The sequence below is a fragment of the Lutra lutra genome, chromosome 9 (assembly GCF_902655055.1).
Source record: "Lutra lutra chromosome 9, mLutLut1.2, whole genome shotgun sequence".
In the NCBI taxonomy this organism is placed as follows: Eukaryota; Metazoa; Chordata; class Mammalia; order Carnivora; family Mustelidae; genus Lutra; species Lutra lutra.
In genome coordinates this window covers 77,529,194-77,552,470 of record NC_062286.1, presented here as the reverse complement: position 1 = coordinate 77,552,470, position 23,277 = coordinate 77,529,194, and the positions used below count along the sequence as shown (strand labels likewise).

General features: G+C 36.4%; 1 protein-coding gene across 1 annotated transcript in view; it reads left to right on the top strand.

Moving 5' to 3' along the window:
- Window positions 1–23,277, top strand: part of LRPPRC (leucine rich pentatricopeptide repeat containing) — a 105,622-nt gene that overhangs the window by 37,376 nt on the left and 44,969 nt on the right. The window contains exons 15-23 of the mRNA XM_047744610.1: window positions 9,950–9,977; window positions 11,696–11,753; window positions 12,843–12,949; window positions 13,174–13,251; window positions 13,596–13,640; window positions 13,990–14,103; window positions 15,121–15,251; window positions 15,965–16,050; window positions 17,461–17,668. Of these exons, the coding sequence (XP_047600566.1) occupies window positions 9,950–9,977; window positions 11,696–11,753; window positions 12,843–12,949; window positions 13,174–13,251; window positions 13,596–13,640; window positions 13,990–14,103; window positions 15,121–15,251; window positions 15,965–16,050; window positions 17,461–17,668 (855 nt within the window). The remainder of the gene's footprint in view (window positions 1–9,949; window positions 9,978–11,695; window positions 11,754–12,842; window positions 12,950–13,173; window positions 13,252–13,595; window positions 13,641–13,989; window positions 14,104–15,120; window positions 15,252–15,964; window positions 16,051–17,460; window positions 17,669–23,277) is intronic.

Genomic DNA, 23,277 nt, shown 5'->3' with positions numbered 1-23,277 from the left:
TAATTCCTTTAAATATTTTTGAACTTTGTTCTGATATCTTGAGTGAAGTTTCTTGGAACTCTTTTCTTAGTGCTTGCTTTTTTGCTTTGTTACACAGGATTAGAGCAGCCTTAAGTCCAGGATTATTCCCACTAAATTAATTCAGCCCCACTACTGAGGCAGTGTCCTTCTGAGTATTCTGTCTACTAGCCCATGGGTTTTTTTGTTTGTTTTTAAAGATTTTTTTTTTTTTTTTTTTTTTAAGAACTCTCTGCACCCAATGTGGGGCTTGAACCCACAACCCTGAGATCAAGAGTCACATGCTCCACTGACCGAGCCAACCAGGCATACCTACCTCATCATGTATTTTTGAGATCATTGGGAATGTGAGCTATTCCCATGCCTGTGTGGGTTTTGTCTTCTTCAGTCTCTGGAAAGGTCTCAGGTAGTTCCCTAGGCTTCCCTCACTCCCACGTGATTGTAAGTACTGCAGTAAAGACAGCTGCAGGTCTCCAGAGCTCTCTTTAAGGGTCTCTCCTCTCTGGTATTCTGCTCTGTGTCAGGTTGTAACTAGTCCCTTCTGGGAAAGTATTTTAAATCTCTAGGTTCTAAAACTATATTATGTTGGTGAGTTTTTCTTACTGTAGATATAGAAAAGTTTTCACGCTGTGGTAATTTGACATTATTCATAGGAATATGTGCATATTTTGAAACATTTGTGACTAGAGGTGATTTATTCTCTCCCACCTCATAAACTATTAAAAATTAAGAACATAATCAGTGTTGTTGTAATCCAGTATCTTAGCGTTAAAATGTAGCCTTCTGTTCTTTTTTTTTTAAGATTTTATTTATTTATTTGACAGACAGAGAGAGATCACAGTAGGCAGAGAGGCAGGCAGAGAGAGAGAGGAGGAAGCAGTCTCCCCGCTGAGCAGGGAGCCCGATGCGGGGCTTGATCCCAGAACCCCGGGATCATGACCCGAGCCGAAGGCAGAGGCCTAACCCGCTGAGCCACCCAGGCGCCCCCTGTTCTTTTATTTGATGCTGAATCAAATAATATGTATATTTTAGAATCCTTTTGCAAGGGGGGGCACCTGGGTGGCACAATCAATTAATAGTCTAACTTTTGGGTGGGGATCTCAGGGTCATGAGAACAAGCCCCAAGTCAGGCTCTGTGCTGAGCGCAGCCTGCTTGAGTTTTTATCTCTCCTCTCCCTCTGTCCCTCCCCACTGCATTCGTGCGCATGCGCTGTTTCTCTCTCGCGCTCAAGTAAGTAAATCTTTTTTTAAAAATCCCCTTGCAGGACATTTAATACAGTTATGGAGTCACCTATTGTGTGCTTCTCCAGAGTCCCATTGTACTCTAGCAACTTTAGAATTGGCTGAATGAGTAGAAGAAAACTGAGTGCTGATTGGCATTCCCACTAGAGTCCAAATTAACTACAGCTCCTGTAAGGATTAACACAGAAGAGATTCACTTAGTTACTCCTTGCCAAAGTAATTGTTTATAATCATCCAAAATGTAAGAAGTTATAGAGCATTGAATGAAATATCAGTCACTTTAGCTAATTCTAAGGGAACCTTGGATATGCATTCAATATTGGCATGCGATTTTGGCGTAGTAAACCTCCTCCTAAGTGGCAGGTCCAGGATCTGTGAGTCAGTAGTTCCCAGCATGTGTTCTGTAACCTGTTGGCCCAGATTAACTTTTTATGCTCTCCCACAATATTTTTGAAATACTAATACTATTTTTCTTCATGTCTTTTGAGAGTACTGTTTGAGTGGTGAGCTAGTATTTCTGTAAGTTGATAAGCTCAAGACATGGTCATTAATTACCAATCAAGTATATGCCTTCCTGAAGTTTTCCAATTTATAAATTGTTATCATATGTAGATAAAGTCATCTGTAGAATACTATTTAAATTCAATACTGCTTAGTTAGGGTGAGATTATTGAAGATTACTAGAGAATTTTTGCTTCTGAACTTATTTATTTATTTAAAGATTTTTATTTATTTGACAGAGAGGCACAAGCATGGGGAGCAGCAGGCAGAGGCAGAGGGAGAAGCAGGCTTCCCGCTGAGTGGGGAGCCCAACTTGGACTGGATCCCAGGACCCTGGGATCATGATGTGAGCCGAAGGCAGACGCTTAACTGAGCCACCAGGCATCCCAGTTTTAAACTGTTTAAAAACATTAGGCTATTTTTAAGAATACATTAAAGGGCATTTTTAGATCTGACTGATAAAATTTGTAAATTCTTATGTCAGATCCAAGGTAGGATGATATTAAGTATGAGTAAGACTTTCCTTCTAACAATAGTGCTAGCTGAGCAAAGTTCAATAAGAAAGAGGGCAGTATACATACTGTGTATTTTTGAGAACTCCACCACAAGAAATACTGAGTCACTTCTGAGAGACAAAATGTCACTGAAACTAGTTCAAAACTTGGCTGGGTTATAACATAACAAAAGGATAAATGCTTCAGAATTGACAGGCAGGCATTTAAGTCTTTTTTGCCACAGAAGAGTCCTGTGATTGAAGGAGGGATTCTCTGACCCGATGCAGTAGTCTGAATTTGGCAAGTGGGGCTTTATGCCATTGAAGTGGTGCTGCTTTTCATAGGTTTTAAAAAAAGAAAGCACAAATAAGATTTCTGATATTAGCCCTATTGAATTCACCAACTTAAATACCAGATGGTACAGTCCTCTTTTCAATCAGCCAGTGAGGCTCCCACTCATGATATTCTTAAAGGAAGAGGGGGAGTACCTTATGAATTACAATTTGAGTGCTCAGAAATATTAACTCTTACTTGTGTGTGCCTAGAGTTGGGACCACAAAATAATAGGGGAGTCAAGGATGAACGGGAAACTTCTTTTCACCAAGTTGTTATAGTTGGAGACCAGAAAATAAGAAAGGAACTGCAGAGGCATCTTGATAATTATGTGTGTGTGGAGGTGAAGGTACTGCCAAGATTAAGGGAGGAATGGGTCAGGGCAAGATGTGCACGGAAGGGCTGTGGCTGAGTATCAAGGGATGAGTAAGAATTTGTCCAACGTGAAGGAAGGGTATTTTAGGCAAAGGCATTGAGGCTGACAGAACAGTGCATCCGGGGACCTGAAGGTAGATTGATGTAATGATAGCCCAAGAAACTATGAAATAATGGCAAGAAATAAAACCAGAATGGTAGCCTGGGGCCCTTCATGAATGATCTCATTCCAAGTCGTGAGGTTTGGACTTTGAGCCATTGAAAGATTTGTGTAATGAACATAAGACTGACAATGGATATTCAAAGAGGGGAGAAAAGGATGCAGGTAAGGGGTGGCTAATCATCAGTTATGAGGTCTTTTAAGGTGCCTGTGGAATTTCAGGTGAAGATACTTTATCCTATTTGTTCTCTTTTTATTAAGTAATCTTTATGCTCATCGTGGGGCTCGAACTCACAACCCTGAGCTCAGGAGTCATGTGCTCTACCGACTGAGCCAGCCAGGCGTCCCTCCTTAGCCTTTCTAAGTCTGTTTCCTCTTCTGTGAAACAAGGAATTTAAATATCTATATGCAGGATTGTCTTAAAAATAAAAGAATGTAAGGCACTCAGAACTTAGTACGGAGGATTACTTAAGGATCAGGAAGGAAGGAGAATTTCTAAAAGGGATTGAGTAGCATCAGTGGGAGATTGGCAGAGAATGATCAGCAACACAATTCTCAAAACTTAGAGGGGACCAAAAAGTGAATTTTGAGTTGAATTTTGAGTTGAGATTAGTGGTAATTTTAACAAGAGTACTTTGAGTGGAGGTTTGGGGCCAGAAGTTAGGTTGCATTGGATCAAGAAGTAAATGTGCAGTGAAGTGTTGACTGTTCATACAAAAGCTTAGTTTTAAAAGATTCTGTATTTTTTTTTTTTTTTTTTGAACCTGTGCCATCTGTCCTGAAGTTTCACATTCGAAGGTAGGGCTTTTAGTCATTGTCAGCTGTTTTAGATACATATACAGCTATGACGTTTTATCTCCATGCCTTCCTGGGTACTTAATGCCAGGTTTGAGAGCAATTTACAATCTTAAAATTTTTTTTTATTTTTTAGAGGTTGTTTGATGAGAGATAGGATTATGTAGCTTTTCTTAAAAAGTAAGCCCAGCTGATTAATGTTGTGAGTTGGAGTAGAGGTGCAGCATTTAGACCAGAGATGGTATGTCTTTGTGTTTTACTATGGGAGTTTTCAAACATTCAAAAAGTAGAACTCTGGAAAGGATCCATCAGCCAGCTTCAGTAGTTAAGATTTTGGCCATCCTGTTTCATTTTTTTCCCTTCCCCAACCCCTTCTTCTACCCCTGGATAGACTGTTTAAATTACAGATCTCTTGTCATTCTACCAATAAATACTTAGTAATTCAGCTCAGAACTTATTTTATTTTATTATTTTTTTAAAGATTTATTTGAGAGAGGGCATGCACGTGAATTGGAGGAAGGGTAGAAGGAGAGAATATTCAAGAAACTCCCCACTGAGCTCAGGGCTCCATCTCACAACCCTGAGATCATGACTTGAGCCAAAACCAAGAGCTGAATGCTCAACCAACTGAGCCACCCAGGTGCCCCTTATTTTTATTTTATTTTATTTTTTTTATAATATGTGTGTGTGTGTTTTTAAAAAATTTTTATTTATTTATTTGACAGAGAGATCACAAGTAGGCAGAGAGGTAGGCCGAGAGAGAGGAGGAAGCAGGCTCCCCACTGAGCAGAGATCCCGATGTGGGGCTCAATCCCAGGACCCTGAGATCATGACCTGAGCCAAAGGCAGAGGTGTAACCCACTGAGCCACCCAGGCGCCCCCATTTTATTTTTTATTATTAATTTTTTTAGAGGGGGTTGGGAGGAAGGACAGAAGGAGAAGGAGAGGGAAAATCTCAGGCAGACAGGGAACTCAGTCTCAGCAACCCTAAGATCATGATCTGGACTGAAATCAGGAGTTGGATGCTTAACCGACTAAGCCACCCAGGTGCCTCCAGAACTTACTTTAAATATAACAATATAACCACTATAATATCACATAGAATTAACAGTAATTAAGATCACCTTCCCTTTTTTTTTTTTTTTTAAAGATTTTATTTATTTATTTGACAGATAGAGATCACAAGTAGGCAGAGAGGAGGAAGCAGGCTCCCCGCTGAGCAGAGAGCCTGATGCGGGGCTCGATCCCAGAACCCTGAGATTATGACCTGAGCCGAAGGCAGAGGCTTAACCCACTGAGCCACCCAGGTGCCCCTAAGATCACCTTCCTAATGATACCACAAGCTAACAAACCAGTATGTCTTGCCACTTAATACTGTGAACTTTGGGGTATTAGCCTCTTGCTTGCAAACTCTGATTTCACTTCTCCTCCCTCTTAGATGTGGTAGGCACCTATAGATTAAGATTCCTTGGAATTGGGGGGTGTCTGGGTGGCTCAGTGGGTTAAAGCCTCTGCCTTCGGCTCAGGTCAGGATCTCAGGGTCCTGAGATCGAGCCCCACATTGGGCTCTCTGCTCGGCGGGGAGCCTGCTTCCTCCTCTCTCTCTCTGCCTGACTCTCTGCCTACTTGTGATCTGTCTCTCTTTCTCTCTCTGTCAAGTAAATAAATAAAATCTTTAAAAAAAAAAGATTCCTTGGAATTGGGGTGCCTAGGTGGCTCAGTCAGTTAAGCCTATGCCTTCAGCTCAGGTCATGATCCCAAAGTCCTGGCATTGAGCCCCGCATTGTGGGTTCTGCTCAGCAGGGATCCTGCCTCCCCCTCTCTCTCTGCCTGCTTTTCTGCATACTGTGATCTCTCTCTGTCAAATAAATAAAATCTTAAAAAAAAAATTCCTTGGAATTAAAGCTGCTCCTAGCCTGGTCAAAAAAGATGTCTTATTTTTTATCAATATAGACTTTTTTTTTTTTTTTTAAGATTTATTTTATTTATTTATTTGACAGACAGAGATCACAAGTCAGCGAGAGGCAGGCAGAGAGAGAGGAGGAAGTAGGCTCTCCACAGAGCAGAGAGCCTGATGCGGGGCTCGATCCCAGGACCCTGGGATCATGACCTGAGCCGAAGGCAGTGACCCAATCCACTGAGCCACCCAGGCGCCCCTCAATATAGACTTTTACTGTATCTTACTGTTCACTGCACAGCATTTTATCCTCATGTCTTGAGTTCTCACTTTTCACTTACTATTTGGCAAAATTTAAAAAAAAAAGTTTTTTTCTTTTATTTTTATATATAGAAATGTCAAGTAGTCAGAGGAGTCTGCTCTGTAATCAATAGATGGGTGGGATGAAAGCTTGTAATAATTGAGAGATTGTTTTCTGTCAAAGCCCTGAGCTGTAATTTTTTTTTAGGTCAGTTTATCATTTCTTCTGTTAAATGATTTCTCAAAAAGTTTTTCTCAAATCAAAATAAACACTATACCAAGCATGGGGTTTCATAAACATTTTTTCCCCACCTATAGATAAGAATCCATTTTCTTTTTCAAAACTTTTTCTTAATGTGCCTCAGTGGGAGGATGATTTCATCATAAGGAAGAGGATTCCACAGGGGCATGGAACATGTTTGAATTTTTTATTTTGAAATAATTATAAAATCACAGGAAGTTTGGGGCGCCTGGGTGGCTCAGTGGGTTAAAGCCTCTGCCTTTGGCTCAGGTCATGATCCCGGGGTCCTGGGATCGAACCCCGCATCGGGCTCTCTGCTCGGCAGGGAGCCTGCTTCCCCCCACCTCTCTGCCTGCCTCTGTGACTACTTGTGATCTCTGTCTGTCAAATAAATAAATAAAATCTTTAAAAAAAAAAAGTGCTCTTAAAAAAAAATCACAGGAAGTTTCAAAAATGCACATAGACCCTCTGTGTCCTGTTTTCCTTCACTGGTTACATATTACTTAACTATAGTACATTATCAGAACCAGGAATTTTACATTGGCACAAGGTGTATGTATATGTAGTTCTGACTTTTATTACATGTATAGCTTTGTAATACCACCTCAGTGAGGATAAAGAACTATTCTATCACTACACATACCCCCCTTGTGACCCTCTATAGTCTTCCTACTTCTCCATTCCTCCTGTAAGCTGTGGCAACCACTAATTAATTTTCCATTTATATGATTTTGTTATTTTGCAAAGATATTTATAATTCGATTCATAAAGTATGTCATGTTTTGAGACTGCCTTTTTTTACTTAGCATAATGACCCTGAAATCCGTCCAGGTTGTTGCATGTGTTGGTAGTTCATTCTGAAAAAAAATTTTTTTAAGTAATCTCTACTCCCAACATGGGGCTCAAACTTACCACACCAAGATTAAGAGTTGTGTGCTCTGCCCACTCACCCAGCCAAGCACCCCCATTTAAAATAAAAATAAGTGCCTTGTTAACTCACTGTACCAAAATTCGGTCCACTCAAAGCTGCCCAACCTCAAGTTTTAAAAGGCCTATAAGGCCTAAAAAGGCCTATAAGGGTACAGGTTTATAAAGGCTTATAGATTTTGTGGACGTTTTATAATATAAATAAATATATGTAATATATTCTATAAGTTTTTTTTTCTTAAGATTTTATTTATTTATTTGATAGATCACAAGTAGGCAGAGAGAGAGGGAAGCAGGCTCCCTGCTCAGCAGAGTGCCCGATGCAGGGCTCAATCCCAGGACCCTGAGACCATGACCCGAGCCAAAGGCAGAGGCTTAACCCACTGAGCCACCCAGGCGCCCCTATTCTATAAGTTTTAATCAATTATATTACATTTACATTATAAAATTACCATTAAAACACGTAGCCTTGGGGCGCCTGGGTGGCTCAGTGGGTTAAAGCCTCTGCCTTCGGCTTGGGTCATGATCTCAGGGTCCTGGGATCGAGCCCCGCATCGGGCTCTCTGCTGAGCAGGGAGCCTGTTTCCTCCTCTCTCTCTCTCTCTGCCTGCCTCTCTGCCTGCTTGTGATTTCTCTCTCTGTGTGTCAAATAAATAAAATCTTTAAAACAAACAAACAAACATGTAGCCTCTTTTTTTTTTTTTTTTTTTTAAGATTTTATTTATTTGACAGAAACACAGCAATAGAGTCAACACAAGCAGAGGGAGTTGGGAGATGGAGAATTAGGCTTCCCTCCTAGGCAGGGAGCCCGATGCGGGGCTCTATCCCAGGACCCTGGGACCATGACCTGAGCCAAAGGCAGACACTTAACGACTGAGCCACCCAGTCACCCCAAAACACATAGTCTTTTTAAAGTAGGTGACATATTTGAATTAAATATAAAGAGCTTATATGGGGTACCTGGATGTCACAGTTGGTTAAACATCTGACTCTTGGTTTCGGCTTTACGTCGTGATGTCAGAGACCTGAGATCTAGCCCTTTGTCAGGCTCTGTGCTCTGCGTGGAGTCGTCTTCAGTTTCTCTCTCCATCTCCCTCTGTATCGCTCCCCCCTCCCCGCCCCATCCACATAAGCTCACTCTCTCTCAAATCAAAATAAGTAGATGTTAAATAAATAAATATACAGAACTTACATTAAATTTACTAAGGTTGGGAGTAGTATAAGACCAGAGTTCACTGGTTATCCTGTTTTATAAATGGCTTTTCATTTAAATAGGAACAGTTTGGGTGAGCCATTCTTTCTGCTTTCTTTGAAATAATTTTGAGATTTACAGAAAATTACAAGAGTGGCACAGAGAATTCTAAAAGACCCCATTTACTAACTTCTAGCATTTTGGCACATCACTATTAATGAATGAATCTACCCATCTATCATTCCATATATATACATGCACATAATTTTTTTTTTTAACTCTCTGGGCTTGGGCTGCATGTATAATGAACTTTTACCTTTAAATATGGCAGTATGCAATTCTACAGAACAAGGATATTCCGTTTTTTTTTTTTTTCTTTATAAGGTTTTATTTTTAAGTAATCTGTACCCCAAATCTGGGAATTGAACTTAGAACAGTTCCATGCTCTACTGAGCCAGCCAGAGGCTCCACTCCAGAACAAGGATATTCTTACACAACCACAGCACAGTTAACAAATTCAGGAAATTTAGCATTGATGGAATATTTTTGCCTTCTATAGCTTTTTGTTCTAACTTTATCAAAAATTTTTTTCTTTTTTTGTCTTTCCTCCCCTCCTTTCTGAAATCTACTTTAGGGAAGGATGTTAGTTGTCTTTTAGCTTTAATTTTCTCTAGTATGGAACACTTTTTCAGCTTTTGTCTTTTATGACATTAACATTTTGGGGGAATGTAGGCCAGTTAGTTTATAGAATGTTCCTTACGATGGTTCCTCTTGATTAAGACCATTACTACCTGGAATACCATAGCAGTGATAGATATTCTGTCCTCAGGGAGTTAAATCTTAAAAAAAAAAAAAGTGTTCATCAGTGTCTCATTAGTGATGTTAATTCTTTTTTTTTTTTTTTTTTTAAAGATTTTATTTATTTATTTGACAGAGAGAGATCACAAGCAGGCAGAGAGGCAGGCAGAGAGAGAGGAGGAAGCAGGCTCCCCGCCGAGCAGAGAGCCCCATGCGGGGCTCGATCCCAGGACCCTGAGATCATGACCCGAGCCGAAGGCAGCGGCTTAACCCACTGAGCCACCCAGGCGCCCCAGTGATGTTAATTCTGATCACCTAGTGAAGATGTTCAATTTTTCCATTTTATGGGTTCTATCTTTACCATTAGAAATAATAAGCAGTCTCTGAGCAGATGCTTTTAGAGTATGTACATATCCTGCTGTCAAACTTGGACCCAAAGATAGGGGTCTGACTGATTCCTGTCCATACTAATCTTTAATTTTGATGGTTCAAAGTAAGAATCAGCCTTTCTAAATTACCTTGTCCTGAAAATTCAGCTTAACTTTGGGAATATTTACTTACTTATTTTATGAGTTGGATCTGTATGCATTGCAAATAATCATTGCTAGTGTGTTTTAACTTAAAATGGTTTTTAAAACCTCTGTATTTATTTTTAATCCTTTGCTGCCCTCTGCAGGTCTATGGATATAAATCTTTGGAGCAAGGTAAGTACTCCTAATTCTGCAGTTCCTAAGGTGATGTATAAAAAGCTATTGAGAGCCAAAGTTGTAATACTCTCATACATTTGTGATGTGCTATTTTAAATTAATGACTTTAGATCTTGAAATTGGTAGTTTTAAAACTGTCTTCCTAGAGCATGAAATTTATTATTGAAGTGATCCTTCTTCATAAGCTGTTAACATTATTGCACTGAAATTTGATTTATAGATCTAATAACTAAAATATACACATACATATTTGTCTATATAGAGATGAAATATAGATCAATTTTAAACTGCTATTTTTTTTAAGACATTAACTGTCTTTATGCAGGAAGTACAATTACCCTAATGCTAAATTGCAAGAAATAGTTGTAGCTAAATAAAATAGATGTACATTATTAACTGGAATTCCCAATTTAAATATTTTTTAAGATCTAAATTTCACTGAATTCTGTTTTAAGTATTACACTGCCAGTCAAACTACACAGTTATAATTTATGATTGGGAAATGTGTATTTAGAAGTGGGGTTTTTTTTTTTTACTAAAAATATTTTTTTTATTGGTTTATTCATAAAATGTGTTTTTGTTCAAAATTTGGTATTAAATGTAGCTATCTTAGATCTATTGTATGGTTGTAACTTCTGGTATAATGTATTTTCTGCTTTCTAAACATATCTGTGTTGGTTAAAAAACAGTTTGTAAATGAGAATTTTTTTCATTTTGCTTTGTTTTTGAGTACTTTCTACCTTAACTATCCTTTGAATTGTCCAGCATGATTTTCATGGTGGAGTGAAGTGGGATATGGTCAATTTTGCCTAATTTTCTGTATTAGCAAATTAATAGTAGTAGAAGTAATTGCATTTTGAGTTGTTAACACTTTAAATATGTGCTAGGCACTATTTTAAGAGCAAGTTCAGTCGTGGAATATACATAAAGTATGTGTATTCTAACTCATGTGACTTTGGAAAAGAGCCATATGTTTCCATTATTACTGTCTTCAGACCAAGGATGTCAGATATTGTGTTCAAAAGTTACAGGCCAGTACTGTAGGTTTTGTAATCATTTTCATCACAAAATACATATTTGGATTCCTTTAGTTAAATATTTGCCAGCAGAATTAATGTTGAAGAATATGTGTTATGTATGTCTTAGTATTTGTGCATTCAACTGATAGGAATCTGTGAGAACAAGCACATGAGAGCTTTTCACCCCTTTGATTTTAATGCCATTAAAATAACTGGGAAAATGTCATTGGGGGAAAAAAAAACTAAAAAAAAATTAAGCTATTTAGTGATCCAACCAGTTTTACTTTATTATTTCTGTAATATTTCATTTGAAAGGAGGAAACTGGTCCAGTTTCAGGAAGACCAAAACAACACAATGAGAAATAATACTGGTTGATAATTCCTAAAAGCTATTTCCCGTTTATAACAGTTTATTTAAAACAATCTATAAACAAATCCATTTAGAGGGTTTCTTAGGGACATTTAATGAAACATTGAGTTTTCCTTCAACGTGGGTTTGTTTTTTGTTTTTAAAGACAAACCTATTGTTTAAAAACGAAACAATTTCCTTGGCAGGTGGGGGTATTGCTGAATTACTGTGATATAGAATAATACCTTACTGGGGAGAGGCTTTATTATTTCAAGAATTCAATTTCAGATTGTATTTGTTCTTGTTTGCTTCTCTTGCTGCAATGCGTGCATTTTCTGTCTTACCAGATAACAGAACTGTTGTATAAGGATGGACGTTATTGCCAGGAGCCTCCAGGACCAACGGGTAGCGTTTCAATTTCGATGATTGTAACTTATCCACAAATCCATTCTTCTGTGTAATGATGGGCTAGAAGGATTACAGCAGTAAACATTTTCTTTTTGAAAGTGAAATTTGAAAACATTTGGTTATAAATCTTTATATTGATAACCACAACATTTTGAGATTTCTGAGGTGTTCAGTTTTATCACTGTAAATTGTTTTTAAAGACAGGGTTGGAGGCTTTTTTCTGGTTAGACACTGATGAATTGCTTCTTTACAGCACATGTGAAAATAGGCTTAAAGACCAGTCATTCTTAGTGTTTGTTATTTTAATGTTTTGGAGGTATAGTTAATTTTAAATGTATAAAATAGTAAAAGAGATCTTTAGGTTTTTCCCACTTAAATATAATTTATTATCCAAAATACATTATTTTGACATTTAATGATTTTTGTTTTCCATATAATGAAGCCTAGAATAATACATGGATTTCTTTAAGAAGGCACCATTCTTGAAAGTTCAGATTTTCTATCCTAGGTATTAACACATGGCCCTATACATTTTATGCTTGAACGCATAGGAAAATTACTGTTGTTACAAAACATCTTTGTTAATCTTGGTTTTTCATTGGCTAATAGGCAGCTCTCCACAGGATTACTGTATCTGCTTATTAAATTATTTAACTTTCTATACTCAACATTTGACAGTCGTTTCTAATTTTATGTGTTCCCTAAATATTGCCCACAAAAAAATTAGTGCAGGAATGTATACAAGGCATTTATTTATTCTTCCTACTCGTGATTTGGACAGAAAAGGGGTAAGGCCTTGGGCAGGACCACTTCTGTCACAGAGTGGTGGAAAAAAATAGATTGAAGTAAGATTCAGTACTGAAAAGCTGTCACTCGGTCTGAAAATAATTAATATTCCTTTCACTCACCAGTTAGATATGTGCTCCCAAACCACATAATCTCTATGCCTCAGTGATCAGTGTTGCCATTTCAGAGCCTCTCATCAGGGTGACATCTCACACCAAAATGATTTCTTATAAATTAATCTTGATAACATGACAGTCTCAGTAATTTTAGTGGAATGCTTTCTCTTGTTTTTTTCCATAGAAGCTGTTGGCTATTTTCTTTATAACTTGATTGACAGCATGAGTGACTCAGAGGTACAGGCCAAGGAGGAGCGTTTGAGACAATACTTCCATCAGCTGAAGGAGATGGTACCATTTCATTTTTTGCTATATAATGCCTGTCCTGTCTGACATGTATCTATTAGATTTGAAATTGCTGCTTTTAAGTACAACCAGACCACTTCTCAATGACATACATGAGTTGGAGACTTAAATTATGTCTGGGATAATTTCTGTTAGACAAATTTCAGTTTGGTTGTCTAAAACTCAGACTTTTTTTGTTTTTTTGTTTTTCCTCCTTTCCCTTTGCACAGAATGTAAAAATTCCTGAAAATATCTACAGAGGCATTCGTAATCTACTGGATAGCTATCATGTTCCTGAATTGATTAAGGTGTGTGTGAAATAGTAATCAACTTTTAAAAATGCTTAATTTGTATATAAAAGCATGTTAAAATTGTATTTAACTATGATGCTTTTTAGCCAAAAACAGTTTACTTAAATGACAACCATTAAATGCTAGCTTTTCATTGATGATTCATAAATACTGTTTATATATTGAAGGATATGTTTTAAGTACTTATTACCATGGTTAATGAAGTATGAATAGAATTTCTGGAAGATTTTGAGAAGATGGAAAAATAGTAATATGAGCTGAAAGTTTTGAAATTCGCTTTTGACATTTGCTAATATATATTTCCGTGTATTTTCTAATTCTAATTTAAATCTCAATTTTAGGATGTTAATATATTGGTTGAAAGAGAGAAGATAGACTCTCGAAAAGTAAGTAGATTTTTGAGTAGATTCTGCATGCTATAACCACATTTAAAGAGAATTCTAGGTTGTGTCTTTATAAAACCAGTGGTTCCTAACATTTTTGTCATCAGGGTACATCTAAGAAGTTGGTAACAGCTATTCTGTTCCCTATCTCAGACAAATCAGCAGTATCTAAGAAATTTGTGTATGTATCCCAGGAGCTTCAGAAATCCCTGGAGTTCATCCACAGATCCCCAGATTAATGTCCTTGATAGCATTTATGACACCTAGGAAAGGTCAGCTTAAAGGGAACAGTGACAAGGGGTGCATTTTCTTTTTGTAGTAAATTTCTTTCCTTTTCTTTCTGTTCCTGTAGACTGCGCAGCTGCCATCATCTGTTTTGGAGTCTACACTTGAAAAACTAAAAGCTGAAAATCAACCTATAGGAGATGTCCTAAAGCAACTCATACTAACGCTTTGTTCAGAAGAGGTAACATTTGTTTAAATATTTTAAATGTGCTATTAAGGTAAAAAAAAAAAAATTCTTCATAGATAAAAGTAAGCAAAGCCAAATACAATATTTATGATTTTCACAATTGATTATTATATGGCATGTGTGTGAAGAATGCAATTAAATGAAAGGTTAACTAATTTTCAGCTACACCTTGAATGGCATGTTTTCGGGTTGCTGTAGTTTGTTTACGATAATCTGCAAAGTGAATGATAGTAACAGCCGTGATAGGTTTATCATACATGCCAAATGTCCTTTCAAGCCATGGCTCCGGTCTCTTATATCTAGATTGTCAAGCAACTGATACATGCAGTAGTCATTTGCAAGTCAAATATTACTGGGTTGTTAATGCAGGGATTGAAATTCCATTTTCCTGCTGGAAAAAAGCTCTTTCTGAGATAAAGGGTCTCTTGCCTTTTTTCAGCAGGCGTCCAGCTGTACTTTGTGTTCATTTTAGTGTGTGCCTGCAATTTGTGGTATTTCACTAGACTTTTTCAGTTTCTGGTTCAATATGATTTGGTCGTATGCCTGTGTTTTTAGGGGAAAAAAACATAACTGACTTTAAGATTATAACATAGTACTATTGAATTCTAAAAGATTCTTTCATTTTGCTAGGATATTAAACTAAACTCTGAGGAACTTTGCCATGATACATATTTCTGTGTATGGCATTGGACTGTGAGTAGGGGCTGGCTTGGTACATATTTAATTTGGATGTCTTTTTTATAATACCTACAAAGCTAAAATATCAAATTTGGCACAGCAACTTCTTTTGCATTACATGTAACAAATCTTTTAAACCCTACAGACATATTTTGCCTGCTTGTTGTAAGGTGAATAAAAATACAAAGGAGGAAGATGAAGTTAATAACATAGATCCATTTGTTTTTAAAGCGCTATTAACTTTCCTGTACTCTGAATGCTAAACCTAGAGGTTGTTCATTTTTACTTTTGTGTCATTTCTTACTTCTTTTTTACTTCTGTCCTTTATCTTAGAACATGCAAAAAGCTCTTGAATTGAAAGCAAAATATGAATCTGACATGGTTGTTGGTGGCTATGCCGCTTTAATAAATTTGTGCTGTCGACATGATAATGCAGAAGATGCATTGAACCTGAAACAAGAATTGTGAGTACCCTGGCACTGAAGCAGATCATCAGCATTTATGCTGATAGACAGTCCTTGATGGATCATGTAAATTGAATATTACTCTTACAGAATGTAATTTTTAAAAATTCTTTTTTGTCTGTGTTTTTAGAATTTCATAATATGCCTCCCTTTGATTAATTATGGCTTGTTTTCAGCAAGGAGTCTTTGTTTAAGTATGATAAGACATCTTGTCCCTTAAAGCCAAGGTTTTTTCCCCATTGACTATATAACTGCAGATCACACAAGGGGTGATGGTAACTATTTTATAAGGCTTACCATTTCCCTTTCTCTATAGTGTGAACAACATTCTGTCCATTTCTCAGGTATCTTTAGTTTCCCATCATTATAGAGTTACTAATTAAAAATACGTCCTTTGGAGTATTTTAACGTTTATGACAAAGTTAGAATCACCTAAAGTGCTGTGAAGCAAAAGAATTCCTTCATTTTTATCATTTGCAGATGGGGTGATGCAATATACGTGTAGTGGTAGATTTTTACTTCTTTTGTCGCTTTGAATATAATGGTATGTGCATTTGAATATGGCTTCAAAAATACACCTTCACTGAAACGTAGAGGCCTATGTTCATAACAATTCAGAACAACTGATGTGTTTTTGAAAAAGATAAAATGGCTATTGCAGTTCTTTTCACAGTCAACTTTTAACACAATATAAATGTGCCTTTAATTTTTAGTGACCGTTTAGATTCATCTGCTGTCCTTGACATCGGCAAGTACGTAGGCCTTGTAAAAGTATTGGGAAAACATGGCAAGCTCCAAGGTAAGCCTCTGCACATAAAGGAAATGTGTGATGCAAGTATCTTGCCACTGGAGTAACATGCGAATTGATATTAATGGTATATCATGTCCTGCAAAGTGCTTGAACACTTTGCATACAAATTTGCATGTGAATCCATCCAGAGCTGCATGGACAGTGTAGGCCATTAGTTTTAATGGATTGGCAAGCTTGTCATTTACATTTGCACAGCTCAGTGCTTTTTGCATTTCTACAGCTAGTTTTTATTAGCATTGCTGTTTGGATTGAGTTTGAAGATCATGACTTATGGCACAATTTGCTGATGTGCCTGCACTAATGGCTTTGTTTTTGCTTAAGAACGTCTGAAGGCTGAACATAAAACCTATAAACATAACCTTTAAGAATATGAATTTTGCTGTAGTCTTTGTCTTAACTTTTAATAACATGATCAAAAATACATACTTTAGTAAGTTTTTATTTAGAAGTTTGCAGAGAAAACCTCATTGATTGTATAGCTGATATGCACTCTCTAATTTGCTCATTGTTGAGATAATGCTAAGCCTAATTACTTACGCTTGATCATATCTTCTTACTTTTACTTGTTTCTTATATTTCTCATTGGGTTTTATTCCTATTTTAGCCTTACTTTCTTCCCTTTTATTTCTAGAGAATGTTTTAAAAAATTTTTTACAGTGAAAAAATGTGTGGAGAAAATACTTGATTTGAATGTTGGATTTTTTTTTTTTTTTAGGAAGTCTTTCTAACAGAGAAAACTCTTTATAAGGTTTAGCCTGCTTTTCTAAAATCACTTTTCGTGAAGCGGTCAAAACATTTTGTCTGTGCAATAATTAAAAACAACATTATAAAAATGCACTTATTCCATATCCTAAAATGTTTGTTTCTGCCTTCCTAATGAAGCTTAATGAATCTAATGTATTAACATGCAGTCTTTTGGAAAGCTTTCATTGGCTCTGCTTGGCTAATTAGTATCGACATAGCAAACAGGCCCTATCGGTATCAGACCATTAGTCTGGCTGTATATACAGTGTAAACACATCTTTATTATCTGGCCTCCTGACAAGCCATCTGCTGAAGAAACAATGATGTGATTTAGCAGATGTTAGCTCTGAACGATAAAAGCATCCATTTAGGAGGATCTTACAGCTATAGGGCAGACCGTACAGGGTTATGTGGTGCAGAGTGGGCACACAGTCCCTATCTATAATTTGTAGTCAAAGTTGCAGGGAAATGATAAAACCATGCTATTGTGGATTTATAATTGTAGTCTCGTTTAGAAATGCAAGTAGTAATTAACTTGAAATCGGCATTATACACTAGAATTTACATTCCTGCTGGGCTTGAAATGCTGTTTTAATAGCAGTTTGTTTTCCCTACATGAAATTACCTAAGGTCTTTTGTGTTACTTCATTGTAGATGCTATTAACATTCTAAAGGAGATGAAAGAGAAGGATGTTCTTATCAAAGATGCAACAGTCTTGTCCTTTTTCCACATCCTAAATGGCGCAGCTCTAAGAGGTGAAACTGAAACAGTGAAACGGTTGCATGAAGCCATCATGACACTAGGGTTAGCGAAACCTTCCTCAGCCTTAAGTTCCCCATTGGTCACTCTGTATCTGGAAAAGTAAGTTAATTGAATTTTGAATTTTAAATGTTGGCATTAAAATAATGAGTCTGATCATTTGGGGATTATGTTTTGTCAGTACTTTGTGCTCCTTGGAAGCCTTGGGGGGTGTTTGCCACGGAATGAGAGGACTTAATACGGACTGGTTGACCTTTAAAATGACCAGCAGCCCTGTCTGTGGTCCTGTGGGTTGCTTCTCCATGGAATGGTCTGTGGTGATTTTTTTTGTGGGGTGTGTGATGACAGGACATTAAATTGAATCTAATTTTTCCCAGTTTTGAGCCTCATAGGTGTTAATTATTAATATAAGAAGGAAGGATTCTGTGGGGCTTTTGATTATGCATCGTGACTGTGATTCAGGTAATAATGTAGCAGCATCTCTTCAGTGCTCCTTTTCTCCATGTGGTATTTGATTTTAATAGCAGGTGCCAATACGGTGACTGTAGCTTCCATTAATACTGTAGAGGATGTCTCTGTACCTTGTGGGGGGTGGGGGGAGGTGTGGTCGCAGAGGAGGAAGGTGAATTTTGTTGATATGGTGAGGTTTCCAGAGTTTGAAATTTTTTACATTTGAAATGCTGAAGTTGGTGCCCAATTTAAGATATTATTTGCAATGCAAATCATAAAAATCAACCTTACATTCTTGTACCAAGTGAAACATTTTAGTAAAACCATTAAGCATCCTTTATTATCTTGTTTTCTTTTCACGTTTGTTTTCCTTTTTTTTTTTTTTTTTTTTTTTTTTTTTTAATTTCATAGATCTTTCTTCTTTGTCATCCTTTTCATGGCTTAATGCAGTTTTTAATCTGCCTATTTTGTGATTGGGATTTCCTGATTATATTTATTTCATTTTCATCCCAGTGTAGTTAACATAGAGTTATATTAGTTTCAAGTGTACAGTATAGTGATTCAACACTTCCTTATATTGCTCAGGGCTCATCAAGATAAATGTATGGGATTTTTCTGATTTCGGTATGGATGTGGCCCTGTCAATGCCAGGAGAAAAATTAAAAGATATATCTTAATAGTTCTTATATTCTTCCCAAATTTCTGGTGGCTTTTCTTTATTTATTAGAGGGTATAATTAATTGAATATAATGAATGATTCAGTATTGAATTTAAAATGGGAAATCAAAATTATCTCAGCTCCATATTTGGAAATGGGGGTATACATATTTATACACACACAGATAATTCCACATATATGTTTGATGAAAATAATTTCTTTGCCATCCAATCGAAAAATAGTTTATCGAGTTAGGTGATTGGCCAGATCTTAACCTCTACAATCTCAGCATTACATCCTTTTAAAGAAATAGTGATTCAAACAATTACTGTGTTACTGAGTTCTCATGTTCACAACCAACTTTATATAGAAATCCTATAATTTAATATGCTGCCTACTAGAATTTTTTTGATTATTTGAAAGACCCATCTCTGCAAATTGCATGTGGAGCTCTGCATAGGGATTTGAAAGAAATGGGCCCTGTGCCCAGAAGAATTAGGCCCTCCTCCTCTACTGGGCAAAAATAAAATAATTTATAATGAAAATGAGGCCATGGTAGAAAAGTATCTTACAAATAGAAATACTTTGAAGACAGAGAAGACATGAAAGTTTTCTAAAAGGTCTGCAGATGGGGCTCATGAACCAAGGAGAGCTTACCCACAGGAAAATGGAAATATCATGGGATTCAGATGTTAACCTGGAGCATGCTCTGTGTTTCTGATTGCAGAGTACAGTCAGATTTGTATGTCTCAGTAAAATGTGGCTGTCCCTGTTAATTGGGCTAAAGATATCTAAATTAGTATCTTTTCTTTTATGATTTCTTAACTACTTTCAGATATATCAAGGAATTATTACCGACTATTTTGATTTGCCTAGTCTTTTTTTGCTATCTTTGCTTTGCAGAGGCAGTCTCCATGGCAAGATCTTTCAGTTCATCGTAATAAAAAGGTTTTGTTGACTGTTACAGAGTCATGAGAATAATGAGGAAGAGATAAAGGAAATTTCATGTTTATAAAGTAGCAGAAAACAGTAGTAGCACCTCTAGTCTGTGATAAGTTGGGGGAAAAATTATCTTTGAAAACTTCTTTGCAATTGTGTTTTCCCTAACTGATGGAAGATAACTAATTCAGAATCATGACAGGTACCGTACAAATATTAACTACACTAGCCGCCAAGAAGTCCACATGTATTTGATTTGATTAAATATGTTTTATCTTCAGTAATATCATGTAATTGACCTCAGCAAGTGTGAGCTCATCTGGAGAAGGAGCCTTTTTTATTCAGATTTGAGATAAAAGTATGAAATGCATTTCAGAATATCATACAAAATCTTCATCTTTTCATCCAAAGACAAGCATCTTTTTGGAATGTCACTGCAAAGACTCTAAAGAGACTGTCCCTTAAATATTGTAATTCTGGAACAAATCCATGAAATTGGGCTTTTCAGAAAGATGATCTTTAAGATTCAGTAAGATCTTAATTTTGAGGCTGACTTTTCTATCAGTAAAGAAAACACAGGAGAAAGTAATCCTGTGTCAATTTGTTATTTGGAAAATGTATAAAAAGCTTTATGGGTGTGGGGGAAGAACATTTTGTTTCTGTTTATTTGCAAAGGAAAATACAAAACAACAGGTTTGCACAATTGTTAAGTTGGTAAACTAATCCGTTTATTATCAAAATGATAATACTTGTATTGAATGGAAAGATAATGCAGAGTTGAACAAAACTTTCAGGTGTTCCGTTTCGTTAGGATTATTTTATAAACCACATCTCTGTGTGTAGTCCAGATGAATGTTATTTTAAACATTTTTTTGGTAACTACTTAAAATTTTTTTTTTTTTACTGAAATCCTACCTGATTCTGGAAGATAATCTGGGTCTTCTGTATTAAGGAAGAAAAAAACCGCTTTAAAATAGGTTAAAAGACCTTTTGGTTAGTCTTCATGTGATGGTAAAGGAAATGAAATTAATAAAAGCTGGGCCATTAGGTTTAAAAGCGTAAAAATTGGTATGATGTAGTTTCAGATTCACTTGTTTTATAGCTTATCCGTTTTGGTTTCATTGCATATGAAAAATATCTGAAGCTGTTTAACTGGATTATTTAGTGCAGATGATCAAAGAAGCTTTAATTTCTGCTTTCCATTAAGGACTTTTCTGTGCTGATTTGTGCTATAATCTGTATGTGCCCAACATGTATTTCATTTAAGTGAATCATGGACTTTGTATATTTAATCCTCCCAGAACTCTTGCTAAGTTAATCTTGAGTTCTTCATAAAGGTCACAATTTCTGTAAAATGAACCTATAATCATAAAAGTTTTAAAACTCATTGTAGCACTTTAAAATGTTATATAAGTGGGAAATACACTTTTTAAAATGCTGGTTATTCTGTCATATACACTCCCCTTCAATTTTAGCATCTTCATTTGTACTGGATACTTTTATTATTTATGGGAATGCTTGCCTTTGAGAGTAAAACTCTTTATGTGCTGAAAGGAAATTAAGGAGGTTTGGCTCTTTTACTCCATTATTGCAATTAAGACTTTAGCATCATCAGTGCCAAAGGACAAAAGTGGTTCATTTGCCCTAGGGGGACAGGACAGTGATAAGATGATTTTTCGTCAAGGATCATTGGGTCGTAATTAAGTTACATTCATGGCTATTGCTTTTTGAAGGATGATTGGTAAATGACAGGCTTCATGTGCTTAGTACGGACAGTGTTCAGTAGGGTTTTTTCTGCCTCTGTCAGAAAATCCTGTTGAGCCTGATAATGTAAATGTGGCATTTTATTCTGAACAAAAGAGCAGGGAAATGAGCTATCTTGTCTAATCATTCAGTTGTTTAACACCGACTTCCAGTTTAGACTCAATTGGCTGGAAAGCACTTGACATGTGAAGTTAGTGCTGTTCGGAACGCATGTTTGAGTAAATTTTAAAGTAAGTGACAGCTAAATTGTACCTAGGGAAATTACAAAGCCTTCAACACAGTTAATTTTTTGGGGAGGATTAGTTGTAATTGCAACACCAGTCTCCTTGAAGATTCCTCATTTATAGATGATGAACAGGAAAAAAAAAACATTTAGCTCTTTCAAAGGCTGGTTCTCTTAACAATAATTTTTACGAAGATGCTGGTTTCTCTTGAATTGATTTCTCTTTACACTGAACAACTGCTTAAGATTTATAGAATAGTTTGTTTTTAGAGTGTCGAAGTGGTTTTTTTTGCCTTGTTTTAAACTTTTTTCCTCCCACAAACTCCCCTTTTCTCTACTGATTTCATATTTTGAGAGCTTTTCAAGTTAGTAGTCCCTTTAGGTAAATTGCCACTTCACTAACACTTTATGTATAATGTTGAAGCACTTTATTCCAATTAAAAATCAATATTTGTCATTTTTTTTGTGGTTTAAATTAAGTATCCTCTCTGAATTTGAAAGTAAGTTACTATAAGGAGATTAAGTTTGGAGCTGATAGGTGAATAGATAGTTGCCACTAGTCATTCTTGTTCTAACAGTACAGGATTGTGTGAAATGCATTTACAATTTTTACAGTTAGGTATGGTGAGGAATTTGACTTAGGAGTGCTTTGTTTCCTGGTATCGTTGTGTAGATATTTTTATGATCAGTGGATGCCTCATATGAATGTATATCGAGTATTTGGTTTTTTGTCAGTGACAGTAGAGCATACTTTAATTCCATTAATACTGATTAAAACTAAAGGTGGTATCAAATTTGCCATATGGGCTTCAAAAGCTTATAGTTTAAGATGTTCCTCCATGAAATAATGCAAAGTTACAGTTTGTAGTGGGGTGTATAGGGTCATGTGCCCTTAAAAAAGTGAATTGGGAGAGTCTAGAGTATATTTTAATATGGGCCAAGTCCATCTGAGTTAATAAGTAAAACTCTTAGTAGTAAATCTTTTTTTTAAAGATTTGTTTATTTGAGAGAGTGCGAGCTTGTGTACATAGGTCCGGGTAGAGGGAGAGGAGAGAATCTCAAGCAGACTCTGTGCTGAGCATAGATCCTGATGCGGAGCTTGATCTCGTAACCCTGAGAGTATGACCTGAGTTAAAACCAAGTCAGGGGGATCCTGGGTGGCTCAGTGGGTTAAAGCCTCTGCCTTTGGCTCAGGTCATGATCCCAGGGTCCAGGGATCGAGTCCCATATCGAGCTCTCTGCTTGGTGGGGAGCCTGCTTCCACCTCTGTCTCTGCCTGCCTCTCTGCCTATTTGTGATCTCTTATCTGTGAAATAAATAAATAAAATCTTAAAAAAAAAAAAAAAAAACGAGTTAGACACTTAACCAACGGAGCCACCCAGGCCCCAATAAATAAAACTCTCTTTTAACTGTTCTAATTACCTACTGGACTCAGCCTCTGGTATATATTTGTTCTTAAAATTTAGAATTATAGAATCTTTCTTTTTCCTGTTCTTCTTTCATGGACTCACAGAATTTTGATAAAGCTTATATTAATTTGCATCAATCAAGTTTTTTAAATTATTGCTTACTTATTGACATATAGTTTCATTCATGAAGATTATGTACTTCATTGAAGTATTTTGAGGAGGGTCTAATTGAAAAAAAAGTTGTAGTGGGTTTGCCTTTTTTTTTTTT